Source organism: Aquarana catesbeiana, linkage group LG06 (genome assembly GCF_042186555.1).
Source record: "Aquarana catesbeiana isolate 2022-GZ linkage group LG06, ASM4218655v1, whole genome shotgun sequence".
Lineage (NCBI taxonomy): Eukaryota > Metazoa > Chordata > Amphibia > Anura > Ranidae > Aquarana > Aquarana catesbeiana.
Genome location: NC_133329.1, coordinates 77,508,960 through 77,536,310, shown reverse-complemented (window position 1 = coordinate 77,536,310; position 27,351 = coordinate 77,508,960). Strand labels below are relative to the sequence as shown.

General features: G+C 45.2%; 2 protein-coding genes across 2 annotated transcripts in view; both read right to left on the bottom strand.

The window, feature by feature from the left end:
* The window catches only part of LOC141148006 (olfactory receptor 1500-like), a 28,868-nt gene extending 27,668 nt beyond the window's left edge, over positions 1–1,200 (bottom strand). Inside the window, exon 1 of the mRNA XM_073635162.1 lies at positions 1,178–1,200. Within this exon, the coding sequence (XP_073491263.1) occupies positions 1,178–1,200 (23 nt within the window). The remainder of the gene's footprint in view (positions 1–1,177) is intronic.
* Positions 1,201–1,296: 96 nt separating this feature from the next.
* The window catches only part of LOC141148005 (olfactory receptor 1L4-like), a 50,515-nt gene continuing 24,460 nt past the window's right edge, over positions 1,297–27,351 (bottom strand). The window contains exon 4 of the mRNA XM_073635161.1: positions 1,297–1,356. Within this exon, the coding sequence (XP_073491262.1) occupies positions 1,297–1,356 (60 nt within the window). The remainder of the gene's footprint in view (positions 1,357–27,351) is intronic.

Here is a 27,351-nt window from a genome sequence, read left to right as displayed (position 1 = left end):
CTGCACTGCTGTGTTGCATAACCCATACTGCTCTGGGAATCCTTTGTTACAAATTAAATGTTTATTTGTAAAACACAAAACACATTGGATTTTTAGTACATCGGCTTCAACCGGAAGTGCTGGGTTGAATGAAAAAAAAACATGACTGCTGTGTACTAGGCTTAATGCAGTGATCAGTGATAATACTGTACACTGTCACTGTGCTAATGACACTGGCTGGGTTACAGGGGTGATCAGGAGGGCAATCAAGGGGTTAACAAGTGTGCCTAACAAGTGTATGTGTGCTGATTTTACTCACAGATCTGGCTGGCTTTTCTTCCTGATCTTAGCTCTGAACGGTAACTGAGAACAGAGAAAAAAAAACAGCTAGATCCTGTGTGTTGCGTTTACAAACACACTGAGTTCTGTGCTGTGGTTGGCCACAGCAATCAGCAGGTTCACAGCCAAAATCATTAGCTGAGAGCCTGTTGACAAACTTGTGCTGTGTCCAATCACAGCACAAGCAGCAGGGGGCATGCCCAGAAGTTCCGGCACAACGTACAGGTGTGTTGCAGTCCCCAGGGGAGCCGCCGGCCAGCAGTAAAATTACTACTGGCTGGTCAGCAAATGGTTAAAGTATTCAACCACTTGGAAGTTTTGATGTCATATTGCTCTGGAGCTCTGGAGCAACTGCAATTCCAAACTGCACCGTCTATTTAACCTTACAAAAATAAACTCTAATGGGTTTATTTAACACTGGATAACATAGAAAAAGAGTCTTTTATGCCAGAGTAAACACAGATTTCCCCAATTTCCCCAGAGTGATTTTTTTTTTAAGTTGAAGAACTGAGTGAGCTACACCCCCCCCCCCCCCCCAAACACCATCAAAAGTAGTTGATTTACTAAAACTGTACAGTGCAAAATCTGGTATAGCTCTGCATAGCTTCCATGGTTTTTTTACTCAAATTTTAATTGAACAAGCAGTAGCTAAAATGTGATTGGCTACCATGCAAAACTGCACCAGATTTTGCACCCTTCAGTTTTAGTAAATCAACCGCACTGTGTGTAACATATGCAGTTCTTCTACCCAGCTGATGGACCTTTCTCCATATTGTTGGTAACTCCCTGTGGTAACTCACTCAGCGGCACACAGCGGACACCCAGGGGCTGATTCAAACAGCCCATCAGGGCGATTTACCTTGCAGCAACCTCGGAGAACATGTCTGGTTATCTACCACAAGCTTTATCAAATTGTTGGGAGGGTTTATCCTTAACAAAATTTCAAAGTATAATACAGAATGCTAAATGTACCTTATTTTACACTCTAAAATTGTTATCAGATATTAGCTTCAGTAACCAGACTTCTACAGTTCGGTACTTAAACAGAAAACAATGAGAATATTACTGCTTGTAAATTCCCATAGCAAAAAAAAACAAACAACTCTCTTGTAGCTCAGTTTCAATGTCCTACACACAAATTTAATGCCTTTAGTGGACACACCATTTAAATAAAAAACAAAAACCTGTTGAACCTTTTCAACAAAACAACACTTTTCGGTGTCTTTCCGATAAAACACATACCGTATGTACTCATCATATAGCACACTCAAACAATGGTTAGAGAGAGCATTGAAACTTGGTGAGCACAAAAAATGAATAAATAAAAACAAAATTTGTCCTAAGTACTTCCTCCCCATTACATTGACCGGTTATAATGGTACTTCCAATGTACTTTTTAAACTATAATTACGGGATATTAACCTAAACAAAATATGTGATGTCTCCTCTCTCCTTTTTTTTAAGAGCTCATCTAATACCCTAATACATACAGGGGGCTGCACATACAGGGGTTCTTCCAAAGAAGTGGGGTTCTTTAAATAAGTGGCACTTCTGCTCTTGCACCATTCATCTGAACATTTTCTTCTCTCTTCACAGGTAAACTTGCGTTTATACCTCCACATACCTTTTCAACTGAACATTGACTGCCACCTCAAATGCATATTTGGTAAACCTGCGTTTATACCTCCACATACCTTTTAAACTGAACATTGACTGACTGCTCAAATGCATATTTGGTAAACCTGCGTTTATACCTCCACATACCTTTTCAACTGAACATTGACTGACTGCTCAAATGCATATTTGGTAAACCTGCGTTTATACCTCCACATACCTTTTAAACTGAACATTGACTGACTGCTCAAATGCATATTTGGTAAATCTGTTTGTCACCACTGTTTCAACTCCATCTGTAGCCATGCTCACATTATTTCAATGTTTATTTAGCCATTAAGTCTTACCTAAATTATGGGTTCCCTTATCTTTACAATTTTGGCCTTTTAGTCCCCTTGCAGTTTGATTGTGGTGTGAAAGTTATGCCCTGCTAGCTGTGTTCCTAATATGCCCTCTTAATTGATTAATTGCCAGATTCTATCCACACCCAACACACAGAATAAAAACAAGGCCTTCTTTACGAGGGAACACATACAGGGGGCTGCACATACAGGGGTTCTTCCAAAGAAGTGGGGTTCTTTAAATAAGTGGCACTTCTGCTCTTGCATTTCAGCGATTTGCACAAAGCAAACTACAACAGACAGCAGATGACCTCAATTCCAAATTATCTCACCTTCCTCTCTGAAACATGCTCTCTTTACCTCTCCTCCTTTTCACAATTGCTGCCTCTCTCCTCAAACTCTCTTTTTTCACCCCTCTGCTCCACCCCACAATCTGTACATATCACCCTCACTTCTCCCCTCCCCCTATTACTGCACTCATCACCTCCTTCTAACTCTAAGCCCACTTGCTAACAAACCCCCCAGGATACTGAAGCATGTCCCCTCATATAAATCATATTCTCCTATTACCTCCCTTGCTCTACTGCTTCTCCTCGCTGGAGATATTTCCCCAAACCCTGGGCCTCCCTTATTTAACTGTGCCCAACACACCCATCACCCTACACCCTCTGGCAGTAGTCGCAATCTAAGCAATTTAGTCTCCCTTCCTCTTATTCCCAACACCAGCCTCCCTCTCTCCTGCGCCCTCTGGAACGCCCGCTCTGTCTGCAACAAACTCACTGCTGTTCATGACCTCTTTGTCACTAATTCCTTCAATCTACTTGCTCTCACCGAAACCTGGTTCCACGAACATGACACCCCTTCTCCTGCTTCCCTATCCCAGGGCGGCCTTCACTGGACTCACTCCCCTAGGCCTAATGGACGCAAGGGAGGTGGAGTGGGATTCCTCCTATCCCCGCAATGCACCTTCCAGGTTTTCACTCTCCTCCCTCTTTTTCTCTCTCATCATTTGAAGCCCACTGTATACGTCTATTCTCTCCTACTTCCCTAAGAATTGCTAAAGTGATCTACCCGCCCCCTGGAACATTATCAACTTTCCTTGATGAGTTTTCTGTCTGGCTACCCTACTTCCTCTCTTCAGAAATTCCCACAATCCTTCTCGGTGATTTCAACATCCCTACTAATACAAACACTCCTGCTACTTCTAAACTTCTTAGTCTAACCTCTTCATTTGACCTAAAACAATGGGACAGGCTTCTACTCACTCTGATGGCAACACCCTTGACCTTGTATTCTCCTACCTATGCACTCAATGCAACTTCTCAAACAATCCTTTTCCTCTCTCCGACCATCACCTTATTAGTTTCCCCCTCCCCCTGTCTTCCACCACTTTTCCCTCCAATCACCTAACCATTACCCGTAGAAATTTTCGCAACTTCAACTCCTCTCTCCTCTATTCTGCTACTGACCACCTCTACGACAAAATCTCTCCTCTGTCCTGCCCCAACCAAGCCACGTCCATCTACAATAAATCCCTGTCCTGCACCCTGGACAAGCTCGCTCCCCTCACTACACGCAGAATCAGGCCTCAACCCCTACAACCCTGGCAAACAGATGACACTAAAATTCTCAAAAAACGTAGTCGCGCTCTTGAGCGTCTGTGGCACAAGACTAAGTCTCTCACAGACTTCAACCAATACAAATCTGCCCTCCAAAAATACTATTCTCCCCTCCACACTGCCAAGCAAACCTATTTTACAGCTCTTATTAACATCTTCTCATCTAGTCCCCGTAAACTCTTCTCTACCTTCAACTCTCTACTTTGTCCTCCACCGCCTCCACCCACTGACTCACTCACTGCCCAGGAGATCGCTAATCACTTCAAAAACAAGATTGATACAATCCGCGATTAAATCTCAGCTCTTCAGGTATCTCCCCCAGCTAAGACCCCATGTCAACAGGTACAACTGACACTCCCCCTATTCAAATCTGCTACTACAGACGAAGTTGCTAAACTCCTTTCTATCGCCCACCTAACCACCTGTACCCTGGACCCTATTCCCTCTCATATGCTACGGTGGCCCTCTGACTCCATCCTACACTCTCTAACCCACATCTTCAATCTCTCCCTCACCTCTGGCGTCTTCCCCAATGCTCTAAAACATGCACTGGTCACCCCCATACTTAAAAAGCCGTCCTTGGACCCTACCAATCTTAACAACCTACGTCCTATCTCCTTGCTCCCCTTTTCCTCTAAACTCCTTGAACGCCTGGTTTACAACCAACTGAGTGACCACCTCATTAAAAACAACCTTCTTGATCCCCTTCAATCTGGATTTCGCCCTCAACACTCCACAGAAACTGCTCTTTTAAAACTCACAAATGACCTACTAACTGCAAAAACCAACGGACACTATTCTGTACTCCTACTTCTGGATCTTTCAGCTGCCTTTGACATGGTTGACCACCCCCTCCTCCTCAAAAAACTTTACTCCCTCGGTCTCCGTGACTGTGCTCTTCAGTGGCTATCATCCTACCTATCCCAACGCACCTTCAGTGTCACTTACAATTCTACTTCCTCCACTCCTCTTCCCTTCTCTGTCGGGGTCCCCCAAGGTTCTGTTCTTGGACCTCTTTTATTTTCAATCTACACCTCTTCCCTGGGTCAGCTGATAGCCTCTCACGGCTTTCAATATCATTTCTACGCTGACGACACACAAATCTATCTCTCCACCCCTCAACTCACTCCATCAGTCTCCTCACGCATCACTAACTTACTAACCGACATATCTGTATGGATGTCACACCACTTCCTCAAACTCAACTTGTCCAAAACCGAGCTTATAATATTTCCTCCCTCACGTGCCTCTTCCCCTGACTTGTCTGTCAAGAGCAATGGCACAACCATCCACCCATCCCCACATGTCAGGGTAGGTGTTATCCTGGATTCTGAACTCTCCTTTCGGCCCCACATCCAATCACTTTCCAAAGCTTGCCGCCTCAACCTCCGCAACACCTCTAAACTACGTCCCTTTCTAACCAACGAAACCACAAAGCTCCTGATTCACTCCCTGGTTATCTCTCGCCTCGACTACTGCAACTCCCTCCTCATTGGCTTACCTTTAAATAGACTACCCCCCCTTCAGTCCATCATGAATGCTGCTGCCAGACTCATCCACCTTACAAATCGCTCAGTGTCTGCTACCCCCCTCTGCCAATCCCTCTATTGGCTGCCACTCGCCCAACGAATTAAATTCAAAATACTAACAATAAGTTACAAAGCCATCCACAACTCTGCCCCCAACTACATCACTAGCCTAGTCTCAAAATACCAACCTAATTGCCCTCTCCGTTCCTCCCAGGACCTCCTGCTCTCTAGCTCACTCATCACCTCCTCCCATATCCGCCTCCAGAACTTCTCCCGAGCCTCACCCATCCTCTGGAATTCCCTACCCCAATCTGTCAGACTGTCTCCAAATTTATCCACATTTAGGCAATCCCTGAAAACTTTCCTCTTCAGAGAAGCCTATCCTGCCTCCATCTAACAACTGCACTATTTTCTCCATTAGCTCATCCCCCACAGCTATTACCCTTTTGTATAACTTGACCCTCCCTCCTAGATTGTAAGCTCTAACGAGCAGGGCCCTCTGATTCCTCCTGTATTGAATTGTATTGTACTGTCCTCCCTAATGTTGTAAAGCGCTGCGTAAACTGTTGGCACTATATAAATCCTGTATAATAATAATACCCACTAATAAAACAAACATTTACCTATATTTTTCCCTAGATAAACTTGCTGTGGCCTCCAAACTACCGGAAAAACTGACTCAAGTTTAAAATCTAGCCCAATAACTTAAATCTGCATTATACCAATTTTGGTATTTTATTAAATACTTTCAGTCCTGGTCCTCAACTTCGTGGTTGCCATTTATGTTACCCGTTTACTATATTTGAGATTTAATATCTCTCAGATGTAATTTGGGTTAACTGAGAGTTCTTTGACCATAAGTGAAAGCTTTAACACAATAACAAAAATGTATTGGTATATAGTAAAGTAGGCCTAGACTAATACACAGCAATCTATCTAATTGTACAGGAAAATTGTATTCCTTCATGTAATCCATGATTTTTACCGAGTATATTCCTTAAAACTTTAATCTACAAACAGTAGGACAGAAAAGACATAAGATAAACATATTTAGTTCCAATAGTTACCACACTATGACCCACAATGGTTCTACCAGAGAGTGTGTGTTTCCCTCCCATCTAGTCTGTGTATATCATTACAGGCTGATACCTCATTGGTTGGCATGGCGTATCTCTGATTGGTGGGCCTCTCTAATCCAGGGTAAGGACTTTCTACATCTTCAATCCCTATATTTTGCATAAGTCAGCCCCCTTTAATGCAAATCCTTGTCCCAGACTATTTTGAGCAGGAAACTTAACCTTGTAAGTAGATTACATTTTCAGGGAAATTAAGTATTTATGGCGGACTGGCCACGGCCCCTCATTGCATATTCAAACATGGGATCCTTTGAAGTGAGTATGTTTAGAACAATGAGGTTTGGGCCCCATTGTTTAGATACACAAGCTAAGGCACCAAATTGTCTGTCTAACAGACACTTCTGTGGAGCTATGTTACACGCTCTACATAGATACAAGTTAAATGAAATATATTCATAATTACAATATTTTACAGCTATTAATGGAGATTTCACATAAACTCATAAGGCAACAATATCTACAGAGGTACGCAACAAAGCTGCCCATTATCACCTTTTATTTGCCTTCCTTTCTGAACCCCTTGCCTAATCTATTCGCTCTGATCCTTCAATTAGAGGTCTTGAGTTAGCTGGACATCATCACAAAACTTGTCTCTTTGCAGATGACATTTTAATCTTTATGTTCTCCCCACATATCTCTGCCCCTAATCTTATTCGAAAACTCGATCATTTCGCTCATATTTCAGGTCTGGTCATTAATCCCCAAAAATCTATGCCACTAAATATTTCTCTATCTCCTTCAGCTGTACAGCAGGCACAAGCATCTCTCCCTTACTTATGGTCTACTACCAATCTTCCATACTTAGGAATCAATCTTACACCCAGGGGCGTATCATGAAATGAGTGGGCCCCTGTGGAAGCTAAAAAGTGGGCACCAGGCACAGAAAAAAATGTGTGGGCGTGGCTTAAATTGGGCTAAAATTTCAGGTGTGGCTAAATGGGGTGTGGTTTAATAGAGTCTGAGATTACTTACATAGTGCAGAATGTGGTGATGTTAAATAGGTAATGTACAGTGTGGACTGAATAGCGGTGGGTAGTATGTGCAGGAGAGGAGTGCGGGTGGTATGGAGGTGGGTAGTATGTGCAGAGAGAGGGGTATGGTGTGTATGGAGATGGGTAGTATGTACAGGAGAGGAGTGGGGTGTGTTTGGTGGTGGGTAGTATGTGCAGGAGAGGAGTGCAGAGTGTATGGAGGTGGGTATTATGTGCATATAGAGGAGTATGGAGTGTATGGAGATAGGTAGTATGTGCAGGAGAGGAGTGCAGAGTGTCCAGCAGTGGGTAGTATGGGCAGGGAGAGGAATGTATGGTGGTGGGTATTATGTGCAGGTTAGGAGAGCGGCGTGTATGGAGGTGGGTATTATGTGCAGAAGAGGAGTGCGGCATGTATGGAGGTGGGTATAATGTGCAGAAGAGGAGTGCAGAGTGTACAGTAGCGGGTATTAGGTTCAGGATTGTGTCATTAGGGCAGTGGACATCGTCAGTAGTTCTTTATTTTTTTATTTTTTTTTTTCAATTTAATTTTTTAGTACTTTTTTTTTCATTTTTTCAAAATGCTTTTTGGTGGCCAGTGGATGGTGTCAGTAGGGCAGCGGACAATGTCAGTAGGGCAATAGACAGTGTCAGGATTTTTTTTTATTTTTTACAATTTTTAAAATTATTTTTTACAATTTATTTTTGTACTTTTTTTTCACAATGATTTGGAGGGGGGGGGTTTGAACAGTGTCAGTAGGGCAGTGGATGGTGTCAGTTGTTTTTTTGTTTTAATTATATTATTATCTATTATTTTTTACAATGTTGTTGTTTATTTTTATTTTTTTCTTATTTATTGGATTATTATTTTTTTCACAATGCTTCTGGGGAAGGGGGGTGGGGGTATGCTTCTGAGGCAGTGGACAGTGTCAGTAGAGCAGTGGATAGTGTCAGGTTTTTATTTTTTTAACAATTTAATTTGTTTTGAATATTTTTTTTTGGGGGGGGGAGTGGTGTCAGTAGTTTTTTTATTTTATTTATTTACAATTATATTTTTTTATAATTTTATTAGTTTTATTTTTTAATACTGTTTGCAATATATATATATATACAGTATATATATATATATATATATATATATATATATATATATATATATATATATATATATATATATATATATATATATATATATATATATATTTAGTCAGCTTTGTCAGTGGTCTTTGGTAAGATATCAGGAGTCTAAACTGACCCCTGACATCTCCCCTTTGAGACAGAGAAAGGGACTGAGGACAAAGATTCCCCACTCCCTTTCTCTGCAACATCAGCATTGAAGATGAATGGACAGAAGACATCGGCTCTCGTCCATTCATAAACTGAAGCAGAGTAACACACAGGTTACACTGCTCAGTTATTACAGGACATAGAGAGCGTTCAGTAGCAATCGCTCTCAATGTCCAATTCAGACAAGGAAGGGGCTGGTAAATGACAAATTTACTAGGTCCCTTCCTCCGCTCTCCATCCTGACACATCCCCCCAGCAGCCAGCGGAGAGAAGAGAAGGGAGCCAGCTGCGGGGGGACAAGGGGGAAGGAGGAGGAGGACACAGCAGGCTAAGGAGAATGGAGGGAGTGGAGCAGAAGGAGAACAGGGGAGCGAGGAAGGAGGACACAGCAGGCTGGGAGAGAACGGAGGGAGTGGAGAAGGAGGAGAACGGGGGAGTGGAGAAGGAGGACACAGTGGGCTGGGAGAGAAGACGGGAAGCGAAGGAGGAGAATGGGGAAGTGGAGAAGGAGGACACAGCAGGCTGGGAGAGAACACGGGGAGCAGAGGAGGAGAACAGGAGGAGGAGGAGGACATGGAGAACAGCCCGGGAGGATCTGTGCAGCAGGAGGGACAGCTGTAAGCATTGATAGCCACAGGAGGGAGAGGAGGAGAAGCGGCTGTCATGCAGGGAAATCGGTGCTTACAGCTGTCCCTTCCGCCGCACCGATCATCTCCTGCTATGAAAAGTAAAACTTTTTTTTAGCTGAACACAACAAAAAGGTCATGCAATTTTAACACTTGAGAGGATTTGATCTGACAAGTTGTCTGCTTCTGAGGATTGCTTCTCGGTGACATCTCTTCACCAATTGGATTGTCTTACAACTTGATCTGGAGACCAGATGTAGAGGTCCCATACTTTGGTGATTGCACCATAAGCCTTGTTGACTCACTGAGCATATGCTCATTTGAGTCTTCTCACTCCGGTAAGCCTCCTCACTAACCGGTGGTGGTCTATTGTCTGTCTCTTCACCTCAACATTGATGTCAAGTGGAATCACACTTCAAGTTACACATTTAGTTTTCACCTTCTCAATTAGATAGATTGCTGTCCTGGGAGGAAAAAATGTCAGAGATGCGACAGAAATTTGGACTTTGGAGCCTCAGAGAACTCACCATCGAAGGCAAAACACTGGTACTCCGCAGCGAGATTCTCCCTGTGTTGCAGTACCTCGCCTAGGCCTGGCCCCCTCTGGTTAACACCTGCAAGGCCATCACCAGGGCGGTGTTTCACTTCATCTGGAGCTCCAAAATGGACAGAGTGAAGCGGGCGGTTATGTTCAAGGAACCCCTCAAGGGCGGTAAGGGCATGCCCGACATCGCTATCCTACTGAGGGTGTGCTTTGCTTGTAACTGTATCCGCAGAACATTGGTTGACAGAACTGTGGACTCCATGTCCCATTTTTTCCTCCTGCCTCTTTGGAGGACCCTTGGATGGGACAAATGGGACAGCTCCATCACCTACAACTGGGACACCCCTTGGTACTACTTGGACACCTTCAAGTTTATTAAGGAACTGGGGCTACATGGAATGAAGCCCGACTTGTGGAAGCCAAAAACTATCCACAAGTCGATTAGAGCATCGGACATTGTTGAGGCTGTTCCAGGCCTCCCTTCAGCCACCTGCAAAGTGGTCTGGAGGAATGTGTCTTCAAGGAGACTCACCAACAGGCACACAGATCTGGCATGGATGGCAATCCAAGGGGGTTGCCACTCAGGACATTCATGCATGCCAGAAACCTGTGCAGATACAGGCACTGCCCCTTTTGCATCATCCAGGAGGAAACTGCTTTTCATGTTTTCTGGGAGTGCCCCTTTGCACAGGACCTGCTGAGGGCCCTGGAACCTGAACTGAAAGACTTTGTACCACAGACTGCCATCACACACTTCGGTGTGTTGAAATGACTCTTCTGTGGAACTCATTCACAGGAGGACATTGACGGTGCCTGGCGGGTGCTGTGTTGCTTTAAGGACGCTTTGTGGTGCGCCAGAAAGCGCCTCATCCACCAGCGGGAGAGGATGTCCATCGAGGACTGTCGCAGACTGGTTCACTGTCTGCTCAGAGACTATCACTTGATGGACTTCAAGGAGGAAGAGGAGTTCTGAAGATTTCCCCTCCCCCTCTTTCCCCGTGTATCCTTTGGCAGTTCAATAAAGCTTCGGGCCTGTGAACTCTTTTCTCCCTACCCTACCCCACCTTCTCCACCCCCCCCAAACACACCCATTGCCCATTTGAATGCTACTAGACTGTATGACCTGATTTTATGTGACTTATTCGTATGCTTGGAAATGTATTGTTATGTAGTGTATTTATGCGCTGCGTCGCAGTACAGAGTGGAATGTACCCTGTTGAAGTATTTGTTTTTTTGTATATTTTCTTGCAAATTAAAGTATTTTCAATCAAATTCGTTTTCACAGTCTATTCAAAGATTGTTGTGTTTATGTTTAAAAACAAACTTTATATGATGGCACATGGACTTTAGTGTGGGTGTGAATTTCACACCTCTTTTTCATTATCATTAGTCTTTGCGATCATTGCACAGTGTACATTAGTTTGTATATACATGAATTTTTCATTTTTTTGAGGGTTGCACAAAAAAAATTTACTTTTTCACCTATTTTTTTATTTACACGTAGTGTTGTGCTGGGTGCTATTAGATATATGTTAGCGCGATATACACCAATTTTTCTATTTAGATTTATCTCTGGCTGTGAACCAAGGGACAATCATCCATGTGTGCAGGGTGGGTCACAGTTAGCCCCCCTCTCAGGGGCCCGTGTGCAGTGAACACCCTGTGCACCCATGGAGGATACGCTACTGCTTACACCCAATCTGAACTCTTTACGGCTAACTTTCCACCTATCTTACGCCAGATTACCAATTTATTAACTTAACGGTCCTCTCTTAACATATCTTGGATAGGTAAAATCAACATTATTAAGATGACTATCTTACCTAAAATTCTTTATCTCTTCAGGGTTTTACCCATCTCAGTCCCAACATACTTTTTTAGAATATTGCAGCATAAATTAACAACATTTGTTTGGGGTTCTTCAAACCCCCATTTGCCTAAACATACACTATACCTTCCGAAACTTAAAGGTGGTCTTGGACTTCCTAATTTATCTACTTATTATCATGTGGCTCATTTGGCACAAATGCCTAAATTATATGCAACCAATGAAATCCCACTCTGGGTAACTCTGGAATCTATAGATTGTGACCCATTACTAATATCTAATCTCTTATGGTTGTGACCCTCTGATCAGAAAAAAACTCACAAATCCAATTACTAAACATTCCCTTGTAATTTGGGACCGATTTAAATTGATATATGGCCTACAATCACCCCATATTCCACTCTTATCGTGTCTTAAAAATCCTTTTTTTTACCCCGCTTGGAAATGTCCTAAATCGCTTAAAGCATGGACCACCTCTAAATTAACCCAACTACATGATCTTATATCCTCTAATTCCTTTAAAATGTTCCCTAACTTATGTGAAAGTCATCGACTTCCAAACTCAGACCTTTTATCTCGGATACCTCAAGATAAAAAATTTTTTTATGTCTAATATTCTCGGAAAACTTGAACTTGATAAATTATCATATTTCGAGAAGATATGTAAACATGACCCCCACGCAAAAAGACTTATTTACAATCTTTACGCTCAACTCATTTATAAACCTAATTCTGCTCAACCCTCGTATGTAGCTAAGTGGAAGTCGGATCTTGGAGTTTCATTGGAAACAGCAGTATGGCACAAAATTTGGATTACTACAAAATCTTCTTCTCAAAATATAGCTGCTCTAGAAACAAATTACAAAGTACTTAGTCCCTACCAGAATTGCGAAATTTGCCCCCAATTACTCCTCATTAGGGATGAGCTTCGCGTTCGGGTCGATCGCATTTTCGACTCAAACATTGTGTGTTCGGCCGTTTGCCAAATTACGAACGTTATGGGCCGTTCGCACCAAATTCGAGTGGCGCATCAAGGCCCATAATTCACTGCGGCATCGCAGTGCATTGCTGGCTGATGATTGGCCAAGCATGCACTATGACCTGCATGCTTGGCCAATCACAGCGCCATGTGTACAGAGAGCCGTAATTGGCCAAAGCCAGGGAGGCTTTGGCCAATTATGGCTCAGGGGGTTTAGTACACGCCCCACACTATATAAGGCCGCCTGTGTGGAGGCCTTGTGTAGTGTGTTGCGGCGGAGAGAGATTGATAGACAGAATTGTGTATATATATATATACACTGTATTCAGTTTAGCTAGATCTGTTCCTATTATTCTCTTCCTAATACTGTATACTGACAGGCAGGCAGGTGTTTTTACAGTATTTCCAGTTAGTGTACTTGTGTGCTTCTTCTGATCCTATTTATAGCACAGGCAGGCTCTTGAAGTATTTCCAGTTAGTGTACTGTGTACCCTACACAGTTGCATCTACAGTATAGCTACCTGAAGCCAAGTGCTTGTGTGCTTATTCTGATCCTATTAATAACACAGGCAGGCTCTTGAAGTATTTACAGTTAGTGTACTGTGTAACCCTGCACAGTTGTACCTACAGTATAGCTACCTGATGTCAAGTGCTTGTGTGCTTCTTCTGATCCTATTAATAGCACAGGCAGGCTCTTGAAGTATTTACAGTTAGTGTACTGTGTACCCTGCACAGTTGCACCTACAGTATAGCTACCTGAAGACAAGTGCAGGTGTTCTCATACTAATAATACTACAGGCAGGCAGTTGATTCTGCTAGCTGCAGTATAATCGGTATATATATACATCCCAGTTTTGTGCAGCTACATCTCACTGCACGCCATTAGTATGTCTGGAAGGCCAACAAGGAGAGGCAGACAGTCACAAGCATATAAAAGAGGGCAAGCAGGCTCTGTGTCTAGAGGCAACAGTGCTGGTCGTGGAGACGGTGCATCCTCATCAGCACATGGCCGTGGGACACGCTTGTCCTTTTTTTTGGCAGCTGGCCGTGTTGAGCCGCAACATGCGGAAGACTTGGTAGAATGGATGACCAAGCCGTCCTCATCCTCCTCATCCTCTCTCACCCAGGCTCAGGGTACTTTGTCTGGCAAAGCAGCTGCCAAAGCGGCCTCTTCCCTCAGCTCAATGGCATCAGTCACTCCTTCCCTAGCCCCATCATGTCCTCCTGAGGAGTCCCCTGAACTGTTTGACCACAGTGTTGGGTACATGCTCAAGGAGGATGCCCAGCGTTTTGTAGGCTCTGATGATGGTACTCAGCTAGAGGAAGGCAGTAACGTGAGCCCAGCAGAGGGGGTGCCCAAGAAGGATAGCAATCTGGCAGTCATGTTCCCCCTGCAGCAGCATACTGCCAGGTTTGCTCCAGTGAAGAGGAGGGAGGGGATGATGAGGTCACTGACTCCACGTGGGTGCCTGATAGGAGAGAGAAGGAGGAGGAGGCACATCACCAACGAGGCAGGATGCCAGCTTAAGGGCAGCACACTGACTGCATCACACCGCAGAGCTCCGCATGTGCAGGGCGCTCCTGTCTCTGCGCATTATTCCAAAAGTTTTTTGGTGTGGGCCTTTTTTGAGATGAGTGCATCAGATCGCACCGCTGCTATTTGCAAAATATGTCTCAAGCGTATCTCGCGTGGCCAAAACATCTCCCGCTTGGGCACCACATGCTTGACCAGATGTATGTTGACCTGCCATGCAGTTCGTTGGCAAGCGTACCTAAAAGACACACACCAAAGAATGAAGAGGACCTCTCCTTGCTCCTCATCAGCTGGGATCTCCAACCCCACTATACCTTCAGTCCTCTCTGAGACCTGCACTGAGAGGAATGAAGGTGTAGAATTAGGTGTGTCACAGCCAAGTACTTGTGGGCAATCTGCTATCGGTACACCAACGTCAGATTGTACCATGCTGATTTCCCTGCCCCACCTGCTGCACTGCAGAAAGAAGTTCACTCCCAGCCATCCACATGCCCAGTGGTTGAATGCTAGCTTGGCAAAATTGCTAGCAGTTCAACTGCTACCTTTTCAGTTGGTAGACTCTTCCCCCTTCCGTGAGTTTGTGGAATGTGCAGTTCCTCAGTGGCAGGTTCCCAAATGCCACTTTTTCTCACAGAAGGTGATTCCGCCTCTCTACCGGCATGTGGAAAGCAATGTCTTGGCCTCGCTGGTCAGGGCGGTCAGCGGTAAGGTGCATATTACTGCTGACACATGGTCCAGCAGGCATGGACAGGGACGTTACCTATGTTTCACGGCACATTGGGTGACTCTGCTGGCAGCTGGGAAGGATGCAGGACAAGGTGCAGTAGTGTTGGAAGTTGCTCCACCACCACGCCTCCAAAATGCTACTACTGGTGATTCTGACAAACCTCTCTCCCCAACCCTCCTCTTCTTCCTCCATGGCCTCTTCCTGTGCTGATTTGTCCTCGGAACCAGCGGTGCTCCGTAGGCGTTCAAGGGGCTACGCAAGTATGCAGGCCAAAAGATGCCATGTGGTGCTTGAGCTGGTGTGCTTGGGGGACAGGAGCCACACTGGGGCAGTGATTCTGTCAGCTCTGCAGGGGCAGGTTCAGAGGTGGTTGACGCCACACCAGCTAAAGCCAGGAATGGTGGTTTGCGACAATGGCACCAACCTCCTCTCTGCCCTCCGATAGGGACAACTGACCCATGTGCCCTGTTTGGCTCACGTCCTTAACTTGGTGGTGCAGCGGTTCTTGGGCAGGTATCCGGGCTTACAGGATGTCCTGAGGCAGAGGACAAACATATAAAATGATATATATGTAAACAATCAAAAGATCCTAAAGGATTCAAAAATAGCATATGTGAAGCACAATATGAGTGTCAAAAAAAACATAAAGGGTGGTAAAAATAAGTCCAAACAGTGAAAACGTGAGTAAATGGATAATCAGTCCAAAAAAAGGGAGAAAAAAGTCCAACCAAAGATATACAGATGAAGTATTTAGTCACACAACACCAGCATGCGAGGAGATCCACCACCGTGTGTATTAAACGCTTACCAGATGGCAAGCTTTAGCAAGCTTGTACGGCAACCTGATGGTCAATGCTGAAAACATCACACCATGGCTTTCAATGAAGGACCAGGACCAAAACAAAGTAGCTCAATCCAACCCGACCTTCAATAGGCAGGACCCTATTCTCTTAAAAATGCTGCCGGTGGCCAGTCACGTGATCAAATTCCTAGGCATTCAATCGTATTTCTATATTTACAGACACATACTTTTTTATGCTTTAATCCCAGAGCAAAAACCAGTATGTCAGTATGCCATCCATATGTCAAGGCTCTTCATGCAGACAGATCTTGAGGGTCCTCTTTCCATTGATCTCCTTTCTATTCCTTCTTAATCGGGCTAAATTCTTTCTGTAATTCTCTCCCAGATCCTCCCTATTCTTCTGTTGTCCTTCTAATGCTGATGTCTGATGTCTGAGGTCTAGAGCCTTGACATATGGATGGCATACTGACATTGGTTTTTGCTCTGGGATTAAAGCATAAAAAAGTATGTGTCTGTAAATATGGAAATACGATTGAATGCCTAGGAATTTGATCACGTGACTGGCCACCAGCAGCATTTTTAAGAGAATAGGGTCCTGCCTATTGAAGGTCGGGTTGGATTGAGCTATTTTGTTTTGGTCCTGGTCCTTCATTGAAAGCCGTGGTGTGATGTTTTCAGCATTGACCATCAGGTTGCCGTACAAGCTTGCTAAAGCTTGCCATATGGTAAGCGTTTAATACACACAGTGGTGGATCTCCTCGCATGCTGGTGTTGTGTGACTGAATACTTCATCTGTATATCTTTGGTTGGACTTTTTTCTCCCTTTTTTTGGACTGATTATCCATTTACTCATGTTTTCACTGTTTGGACTTATTTTTACCAACCTTTATGTTTTTTTTGACACTCATATTGTGCTTCACATATGCTATTTTTGAATCCTTTAGGATCTTTTGATTGTTTACATATATATCATTTTATATGTTTGTCCACTGATTTTTAGCACTGCTCACGTTTTGTAATATTATTTAATTTGTGTATATCCCACTTAATTTGAGCTGCTGCTTCACATTTTTTTATCAGGTAGCGCGGTATACATATTTATTCTTACTGTCCTGAGGCAGGCCAGGAAAGTCTGTGTGCATTTCTGCCGGTCGTATAATGTCAGTGCTCGGCTGGCTGACCTCCAAAAGGAATTTAACCTGCCCAAGAACCGCCTAATCTGTGACATGCCCACCAGGTGGAACTCAACATTGGACATGCTGCAGTGTCTGCACATGCAGGAGAGGGCCATCAATGAGTACCTGTGCGACTATGGCACCAGGACAGGGTCAGGGGAGCTTGGTTTTTTTTCCCCACGCCAGTGGGCCATGATCAGGGATGCATGCACTGTCCTGTCACCATTTGAGGAGGCCACGAGGATGGTGAACAGTGATAGTGCATGCATCAGTGACACTGTTCCCCTTGTCCACCTGTTGGAGCACACGCTGAATGGAATAATGGACAGGGCACTTGAGGCAGAACAGAGGCAGAAAGAGGTGGACTTCCTTAGCTCTCAAGGCCCCCTTTATCCAGACAGTGTTCCTGCTTGCCCGCCGATCACACAGAAAGAGGAGGAGGAGCATTGTGTCAGCATGGAGGTGGAGCCTAGAATTTAGCATCAGCAGCAGTCTTTAAGGGATCATGTACAGTCCCAAGAAACCCATGGACTTGTACGTGGCTGGGAGGAGGTGGCTGCGGATCATGTCGACCTTAGTGACCCAGAGAACTCCGGACCGAATGTCTCAGCAAATCTATGCTGCATGGCCTCCCTGATCCTGCAAAGCTTGCGGAAGGATTCTCGTATTCGTGGTATCAAGGAGAGGGATCGTTACTGGCTGGCAACCCTCCTTGATCCACGTTACAAGGGTAAGGTTGCAGACCTTATCTTGCCATTGCAGAGGGAGCAGAGGATGAAACATCTTCGGGTGGCCTTGCAGAAAGGTCTGTGCAACACGTTCCCAGAGGCTGGGAGGTTACAAACTCCTGTTCCTGGACAACGTGTTGCTGAGGCTTCGGTCAGTCAAAGAAGGAGCGGTGGAGAAGGTGGCCGTCTGACCGATGCGTTCAGACAATTTTTTATTCCGCAGCCCCAAGGTATAATCGATTCCAGCAACCATTGCCAGCATCTGTTTTACATTGTGCAGGAATACCTAGGGGCAAGATCAGACTTGGACACCTTTCCCACTGAAAATCCTCTGGGTTACTGGGTCTTGAGGATGGATCACTGGCCAGAGCTTACAAGTAGGGATGAGCTTCGAGTTCGAGTCGAACTCATGTTCGACTCGAACATTGGCTGTTCGCAAGTTCGCCAAACAGCGAACAATTTGGGGTGTTCGCGGCAAATTCGAATGCCGCGGAACACCCTTTAAAAGTCTATGGGAGAAATCAAAAGTGCTAATTTTAAAGGCTAATATGCAAGTTATTGTCATAAAAAGTGTTTGGGGACCTGGGTCCTGCCCCAGGGGACATGGATCAATGCAAAAAAAAGTTTTAAAAACGGCCGTTTTTTCAGGAGCAGTGATTTTAATAATGCTTAAAGTCAATCAATAAAAGTGTAATATCCCTTTAAATTTCGTACCTGGGGGGTGTCTATAGTATGCCTGTAAAGGGGCGCATGTTTCCCGTGTTTAGAACAATCTGACAGCAAAATGACATTTCGAAGGAAAAAACTCATTTAAAACTACCCGCGGCTATTGCATTGCCGACAATACACATAGAAGTTCATTGATAAAAACGGCATGGGAATTCCCCAAAGGGGAACCCCGAACCAAAATTAAAAAAAAAAAAATGACGTGGGAGTCCCCCTAAATTCCATACCAGGCCCTTCAGGTCTGATATGGATATTAAGGGGAACCCCGGCAAAAATTTAAAAAAAAAATGACGTGGGGTTCCCCCTAAATTCCATACCAGACCCTTCAGGTCTGGTATGGATTTTAAGGGGAACCCCGCGCCAAAAAAAAAAAAAAAAAAAACGGCGTGGGGTCCCCCCAAAAATCCATACCAGACCCTTATCCGAGCACGCAACCTGGCAGGCCGCAGGAAAAGAGGGGGGGACGAGAGTGCGGCCCCCCTCCCTCCTGAACCGTACCAGGCCACATGCCCTCAACATTGGGAGGGTGCTTTGGGGTAGCCCCCAAAACACCTTGTCCCCATGTTGATGAGGACAAGGGCCTCATCCCCACAACCCTGGCCGGTGGTTGTGGGGGTCTGCGGGCGGGGGGCTTATCGGAATCTGGAAGCCCCCTTTAACAAGGTGACCCCCAGATCCCGCCCCCCCCCTGTGTGAAATGGTAAGGGGGTACTTATACCCCTACCATTTCACGAAAAAAGTGTCAAAAATGTTAAAAATGACAAGAGACAGTTTTTGAAAATTCCTTTATTTAAATGCTTCTTCTTTCTTCTATCTTCCTTCATCTTCTGGTTCTTCTGGCTCTTCTGGTTCTTCCTCCGGCGTTCTCGTCCAGCATCTCCTCCGCGGCGTCTTCTATCTTCTTCTCCTCGGGCCGCTCCGCACCCATGGCATGGGGGGGAGGCTCCCGCTCTTCTCTTCTTCTTTTCTTCTCTTCTTCTCTTCTTCATTTTCTTCTCCGGGCCGCTCCGCAATCCATGCTGGCATGGAGGGAGGCTCCCGCTGTGTGACGGCGCTCCTCGTCTGACAGTTCTTAAATAACGGAGGGGCGGGGCCACCCGGTGACCCCGCCCCCCTCTGACGCACGGGACATGACGGGACTTCCCTGTGGCATTCCCCGTGACGTCACAGGGAAGTCCCGTCAAGTCACCGTGCGTCAGAGTGGGGCGGGGTCACCGGGTGGCCCCGCCCCCCCGTTATTTAAGAACTGTCAGACGAGGAGCGCCGTCACACAGCGGGAGCCTCCCTCCATGCCAGCATGGATTGCGGAGCGGCCCGGAGAAGAAAATGAAGAAAAGAAGAAGAGAAGAAAAGAAGAAGAGAAGAGCGGGAGCCTCCCCCCCATGCCATGGGTGCGGAGCGGCCCGAGGAGAAGAAGATAGAAGACGCCGCGGAGGAGATGCTGGACGAGAACGCCGGAGGAAGAACCAGAAGAGCCAGAAGAACCAGAAGAACCAGAAGATGAAGGAAGATAGAAGAAAGAAGAAGCATTTAAATAAAGGAATTGTCAAAAACTGTCTCTTGTCATTTTTAACATTTTTGACACTTTTTTCGTGAAATGGTAGGGGTACTTATGTACCCCCTTACCATTTCACACAGGGGGGGGGGCGGGATCTGGGGGTCACCTTGTTAAAGGGGGCTTCCAGATTCCGATAAGCCCCCCGCCCGCAGACCCCCACAACCACCGGCCAGGGTTGTGGGGATGAGGCCCTTGTCCTCATCAACATGGGGACAAGGTGTTTTGGGGGGCTACCCCAAAGCACCCTCCCAATGTTGAGGGCATGTGGCCTGGTACGGTTCAGGAGGGAGGGGGGGGCCGCACTCTCGTCCCCCCCTCTTTTCCTGTGGCCTGCCAGGTTGCGTGCTCGGATAAGGGTCTGGTATGGATTTTTGGGGGGACCCCACGCCGTTTTTTTTTTTTTTTTTTTGGCGCGGGGTTCCCCTTAAAATCCATACCAGACCTGAAGGGTCTGGTATGGAATTTAGGGGGAACCCCACGTCATTTTTTTTTTTAAATTTTGGCCGGGGTTCCCCTTAATATCCATACCAGACCTGAAGGGCCTGGTATGGAATTTAGGAGGACTCCCACGTCATTTTTTTTTTTAAATTTTGGTTTGGGGTTCCCCTTTGGGGAATTCCCATGCCGTTTTTATCAATGAACTTCTATGTGTATTGTCGGCAATGCAATAGCCGCGGGTAGTTTTAAATAAGTTTTTTCCTTCAAAATGTCATTTTGCTGTCAGACTGTTCTAAACACAGGAAACATGCGCCCCTTTACAGGCATACTATAGACACCCCCCAGGTACGAAATTTAAAGGGATATTACACTTTTATTGTTTGACTTTAAGCATTATTAAAATCACTGCTCCTGAAAAAACGGCCGTTTTTAAAACTTTTTTTTGCATTGATCCATGTCCCCTGGGGCAGGACCCAGGTCCCCAAACACTTTTTATGACAATAACTTGCATATTAGCCTTTAAAATTAGCACTTTTGTTTATTCATGTTCGTGTCCCATAGACTTTAACGGTGTTCGCGTGTTCGAACGAACTTTTTTCCTGTTCGCATGTTCTGGTGCGAACCGAACAGGGGGGTGTTCGGCTCATCCCTACTTACAAGTATACAATTGAGCTACTGGCCTGTCCTGCATTCAGCGTTCTTTCGGAAAGGCACGATCAGTGCTGCTGGAGGCTTTGTAACCAATCACAGGGTGCGCCTGTCCACCGACTCGGTCGATCGACTGACCTTCATAAAAATGAATCAGTCTTGAATCACCACCAGCTACCAAGCACCTGATGCTGATGTAACCAAATAATTTTTTTTGAAATGTCAGATTCCTTCAAGACTCCCTATGCTGATGCTGAGTGACTATCCTGTTATGCTGAGTGACTATCCTCTTCCTCCTCAATGATCATGCTGATAGCTTGTAAGAATATTTTTGGTTCTGGGCGCCGCCACCAGTGGCTAAGGCCCAATTTTTCTGCCCCTGTTTAACAGGGGTGTGTAATTCCAATTTTTGATGCAATACTTTGCAGCAGGGCTCGTTCCTGCACTCCAACTAGAGTATTTGTGAGGGGTTGCAGTGTTGTGGCACCAGCACCAGTGCTTAAGGCCCAATTTTTCAGCCCCTGTTTAACAGGGGCATGTAATTACAATTTGTGATGCTATACTTTGCAGCAGGGCTCGTTCCTGCGCTCCAACTAGAATATTTGTGAGTGGTTGCAGTGTTGTGGCACCAGTGCCTAAGGCCCAATTTTTCTGCCCCTGTTCAACAGGTGCATGTAATTACAATTCTTGATCTAATATTTCACAGCAGGGCCCGTTCCAGCACCCACCAAGAGTAACTGTGAGGACTTACAGTGTTGTGGCACCAGCACCACCACCACCACCAAAGGCCCAATTTTTCTGACCCTGTTCAACAGGGGCATGTAATTACAATTCTTGATCTAATATTTCACAGCAGGGCCCTGTGAGGGCTTACAGTGTTGTGGCAACACCAACACCTAAGGCCCCAATTTCTGCAGAGTATATAGGGCAGGCCCCTACTTTCAAACATCCAACTTACAAATGACTCCTACTTGCAAACGGAAGGCGACAACAGGAAGTGAGATGTAATCTACCCCTAGGAAGGGAAATTCTCTCCTGTAAGAGTTAATATGGGAAAAACATCTCTCCTTTCCACTGATGCTTTATGACCAATCCTTGTATCACTAAAAACCTCAAATTTAAAAAAAAACATTTGTCATTGGGACAGAAAGTGAGGTGAAATCTTCTGAAGAAGAGCACAGACAGCAAAACAAATGTCACAGGGGTGATAACCCTTCCCTATGTTTTCCAAAAAGCTTAAAATAGATTTTTTGGCTGGAGCTAAATACTTTGTAATTTTGAACTGGTACATTTTTAAACAGATTCTACTTAACAACAAACCTACAGTCCCTGTCTTGTTTGCACCGCCTGTATACTGCTGTTCAGAGGGCCTGGGGCTCCACACCTTTCCTTTTTTTAATTTGGGTGCGGGGTTCCTCTTAATATCCATACAAGACCCAAAGGGCCTGGTAATGGACTGGGGGGGGGTACCAATGCCGTTGGTCTCACTGATTTTCATCCATATTACCGGGACCGGACATTACATTAAAGCCGTAAGCAGTTTTAAATGACTTTTATTGCTTTAAAAATATCATTTTGAGCAGGGACTGTTCAAGTAAGCACGGGAAACACGCACCACTTTACAGGCATACTATAGACACTCCCCAGGTATGATATTTAAAGGAATATTTCACTTTTTTTTCACTTTAAGCATCATTAAAATCACTGCTCCCAAAAAAAGGACCGTTTTGATACATGTCCCCTGGGGCAGGACCCAGGTCCCCAAACCCTTTTTAGGACAATACCATGCAAATTAGCCTTTAAAATTAGCACTTTTGATTTCGAACATTTGAGTCCCATAGACTTCAATGGGGTTCTAGCGTTCATGCGAAGTTTTGGTCCGTTCGCAGGTTCTGGTGCGAACCGAACCGGGGGGTGTTCGGCTCATCCCTACTCCTCATCTTGCTTTCGAGGCTGTACTGAACCTGGATCACATCTTCATATCTGGTGGATTTGCCCAATTGTCAAAAAATTTTGGAAAGATATATTCCACATGATTTCAAGATTATTTGCAGCGTCCTTCTTTCCTGATCCTTTGATAGCACTCTTGAATTTAAAACCAACAACTTTCTCCAATAATCAGATCAAACTCTTATTAAAGATCACTACAGCCGCAAAACAAACCATTCGCTAAAGCCTGGAAATCCCTTACCTTGGTATTAACTGAAACTAAACATATAATTAATTAACTTAATTAATTAAGCTATGATTCACAACAAAATAGAAGCTTTAACTCAAGACAAAATACCTAAATTTAAGAAAATTTGTCTCCCTTGGTTAACAAACTATTTGCCTCCTAATTTTGATGAATCCTTGTTGATGCCTTGGTAAATTTTCCCTACGTTTTAATTTTTTCCATGACTATTACATGATTGAAGCTACAAATTATGGTAATGGAAATAGGGCTGGGAAGATTTTGGCCCAAAGCCTCTGAGGCTGCAGGTATAAATAAAAAATTCCTTACATAATACACCCTCATACTAAAGACAAACGCTATTATCCTAAAGATATAGCGGATGCCTTCAGCCACTACTACAGTTCATTTTATAACTTTAACAAAGACCCAGAAACATTCCAACCTACTTCTGAATTGATTAACAATTTTCTACATAAGTTAACTCTTCCCCAGCTGACTTAAGCTAAACTCGCTCTTTGACCCCAAGAGATTCATAAAGCAATTTGATACATTACTGATCAATAAATCCCCTGGGCCAGATGGCTTTATAGGGGAATACTATAAAACCTTCAAACAAGTATTAACACCTTATTTGGTATGCATTTTTAATGCAGTGGTTACCTCTTCCTCCTTCCCTCCAGAGTTGCTTAAAGCCTTAATTATTACCCTACCCAAGCCAGGTAAAGATCCGTCTACACCTCAAAATTTCAGGCCTATCTCACTCCTTAACAACAACCTAAAATTATATGCCAAGCTGATAGTCCTGCGACTTATTGATGTTCTCCCATTACTCATACACTCAGACCAATCAGGGTTTACTAAAGGTCGTCAGACCACTGACGCGACATGACATCTAATTAATCTTATCCATTGCACCAAAAAACAAGGGTTGCCTTCTCTGCTTCTAGCGACAGACGCAGAGAAGGCTTTTGACCAAATCAACTGGGGATATTTGCCAAAGTTTTGTCAGCATTTGGATTCACAGGCTCAATATACTCAGCTATTATGGCTTTATACACCAAACCTTTGGCTCATATTAACATTTGACCAACCTTCTGATTCAGCATTTAGATGTATACTGCAAACCATTTGACCATTATTATTTGGTTTTAATATTTACTATGTATAATTGGTTCATAAATAAAATTTTGTAATTTTTCTATTTACGCCTTCTACTTTTTCACTAGACTATATCCCTAGCCCGTAAAATCCCTGGGGCATACCTCTATTTTGCAGAATCAGGGATGCCATGCAGCGTAAGTTTGCAGAGGCATTCGATTCTGAGTCCTCTGGGTCACTAAAGATCACATGATCCGTAACAACCTCCTCCCAGCCACGTACAATTCCTTGGGTTTCCATCCCTTGAAGACTGCTGCTGAGTGTTATACTCCACGTCCATGCTAACACAATCCTCCTCCTCTTCTTTCTGTGTATGTGGTGGGTCCACAGAAATACTATCTGGATAAAGGGGGCCTTGAGAGATAAGGAAGTTCTCCTCTTCCTCCTACTGTTCTGCCTCAAGTGCCCTGTCCTTTATGCCACGAAGCGTGTGCTCCAACAAGAAGACAAGAGGAACAGTGTCATTGATGCATGCATTGTCGCTACTCACCATCCTTGTGGCCTCCTCAAATGGTGACAGGACAGTGCATGCATCCTTGATCAGTAGCCACTGGATGGCAAAAAGAAGCCCCCTGACCCTGTCCTGGTGCCCTACTCACACAGCTACTCATTGATGGCCCTCTGCTGCATGTGCAGTCACTGCAGCATTGCCAATGTTGAGTTCAACCTGGTGGGCATGTCACAAATGAGGCGGTTGGTGGGCAGGCTGCATTCCCTTTGAATGCCAGCCAGCCGAGCACTGGCATTGTATGACCGGCAGAAATTACCACAGACTTTCTGGCCTGCCTCAGGAGATCCTGTAAGCCTGGATACCTGCTCAAGAACCGCTGCACCACCAAATTCAGGACGTATGTCAAAAATGGAACATGGGTCAAGTGTCCCTGTCGGAGGGCGGAGAGAAGGTTGGTGCCATTGTCACATACAACCATTCCTGGCTGAAGCTGGCATGGCATCAACCACCTCTGAGCCTGCCCCTACAGAGCTGACAGAATCTCTGCCCCAGTGTGGCTCCTGTCCCCTAAGCAGACCAACTCAAGCACCTCATGGCATCTGTTTGCATAGCCCCTTGAACACTTACGGAGCACCGCTGGTTCAGAGGACAAATCTGCAGAAGAGGCCATAGAGGAAGAAGAAGAGGAGAGGGTGGAGGAGAGAGCTGTGGCAGAATCACCACTAGCATTTTGGAGGCGTGGTGATGGAACAAGCTCTAACAATACCGAAGCCTGTCCTGTATCCTTCCCAGCTGCCAGCAGAGTTATCCAGTGTGCCGTGAAGGAAAGGTAACGTCCCTGCCCATGCCTGCTGGACCAGGAGTCAGCAGTAATATGCACCTTACTGCTGACTGCCCTGTCCAATGAGGCCAAAACATTGCCTTCCACATACTGGTAGAGAGCCGGAATGGCCTTCCATGAAAAGAAATGGCATTTTGGAACCTGCCACTGAGGTAAAACACATTCCACAAATTCACGAAAGGGGGCAGAGTCTACCAGATGAAAGGGCAACAGTTGCAGTGCTAGCAATTTGGCCAAGCTAGCATTCAGACTCTAAACATGTGGATGGCTGGGACCGAATTTCTTTTCACGGTTTAGCAACTGGGGTAGAGAAATTTGCCTGCTAAAATCAGATGGTGGTGTACTGCTAGCAGATTGGCTGCAAGTACTTGGGACACCTATTGCTATACCTTCATTCCTCTCAGTGCAGGTTTTTGAGAGGACTGGAGGTATAATGGGGTTGGAGATCCCAGATGAGGAGCAAGAAGAAGTCCCCCTTTTTCTTTGATGTGGGTCTTTCAAGTGCTGTTGCCAACGGACTGTATGGCAGGTCCTTATATCTCTGGTCAAGCATGTGGTGCCCAAGCGGCTGCTGTTCTGGCCACTCTTGATCCACTTCAGACATAGGTTGCAAACAGCAATGGTGCGATCTGCTGCACACATGTTGAAAAAGGCCCACACCAAGGAACTTTTCAAAGTCAGCGGGGAGTCAGCAGTGCCCTGTCCCTGCGGAGCTCTGCGGTGTGATGCAATAGGATGGCTGCCTCCAAGCTGCCCCCTAGAGGACATCCTGCCTCTTTGGAGTTGTGCCTCCTCCTCTCTTCTATCAGTCACCCAAGTAGAGTCAGTGACCTCATCATCCCCTCCCTCCTCGTCACTGGAGCAAACTTGGCAGTATGCTGCAGCTGGGGGAACATGACTCACAATTTCTTGTCCATCTTGGACCCCCTCTCTCTAGGCTAACGTAACTCCCTTCCTCAACCTAGGAACCAACATCAGAGCCTTCAAATCACTGCGCATCCTCCAGCAGCATGTACCCAACACTGTGGTCAAATAGTTTGGGGGACTCCTCCGTGCATGATGGTGGGGCTACAGGAGGAGTGACTGTGGACAAGGAGTCGGTGGAATAGGCCGCTTTGCAGCTGCATTGGAAGGCAAACTACTCTGAGCCTGGGTGACAGAGGATGAGGAGAATGAGGACGACTCTGTTATCCACTCCACCAACTCTCCTGCATGTTCTGACTCCATAACACAGCCAGCAGCAGAAAAAAAGGACAAGCATGCCCCACGGCTACCTGCAGAGGATGCACCATGTCCACGACCAGCACTGTTGACTGTAGACACAGAGCCTGCTTTCCCTCTTTTAGTGGCCTGTGAGCGTCTGCCTCTCCTTGGTGGCCTTCCGGACATGATGTATATTTTCTTTTTCAACACCACCCTACACTGTATTAGATACTGTGTACACCACCAGAAGTGTAATAGCAACTGTACTATGGCTGCACTGTATTGTGTGCTGTGTACACCACCAGAAAAGTAGTAGCAACTGTACTACAGCTGCACTGTATTGTGTACTGTGTACACCACCAGAAAAGTAGTAGCAACTGTACTACAGCTGCAC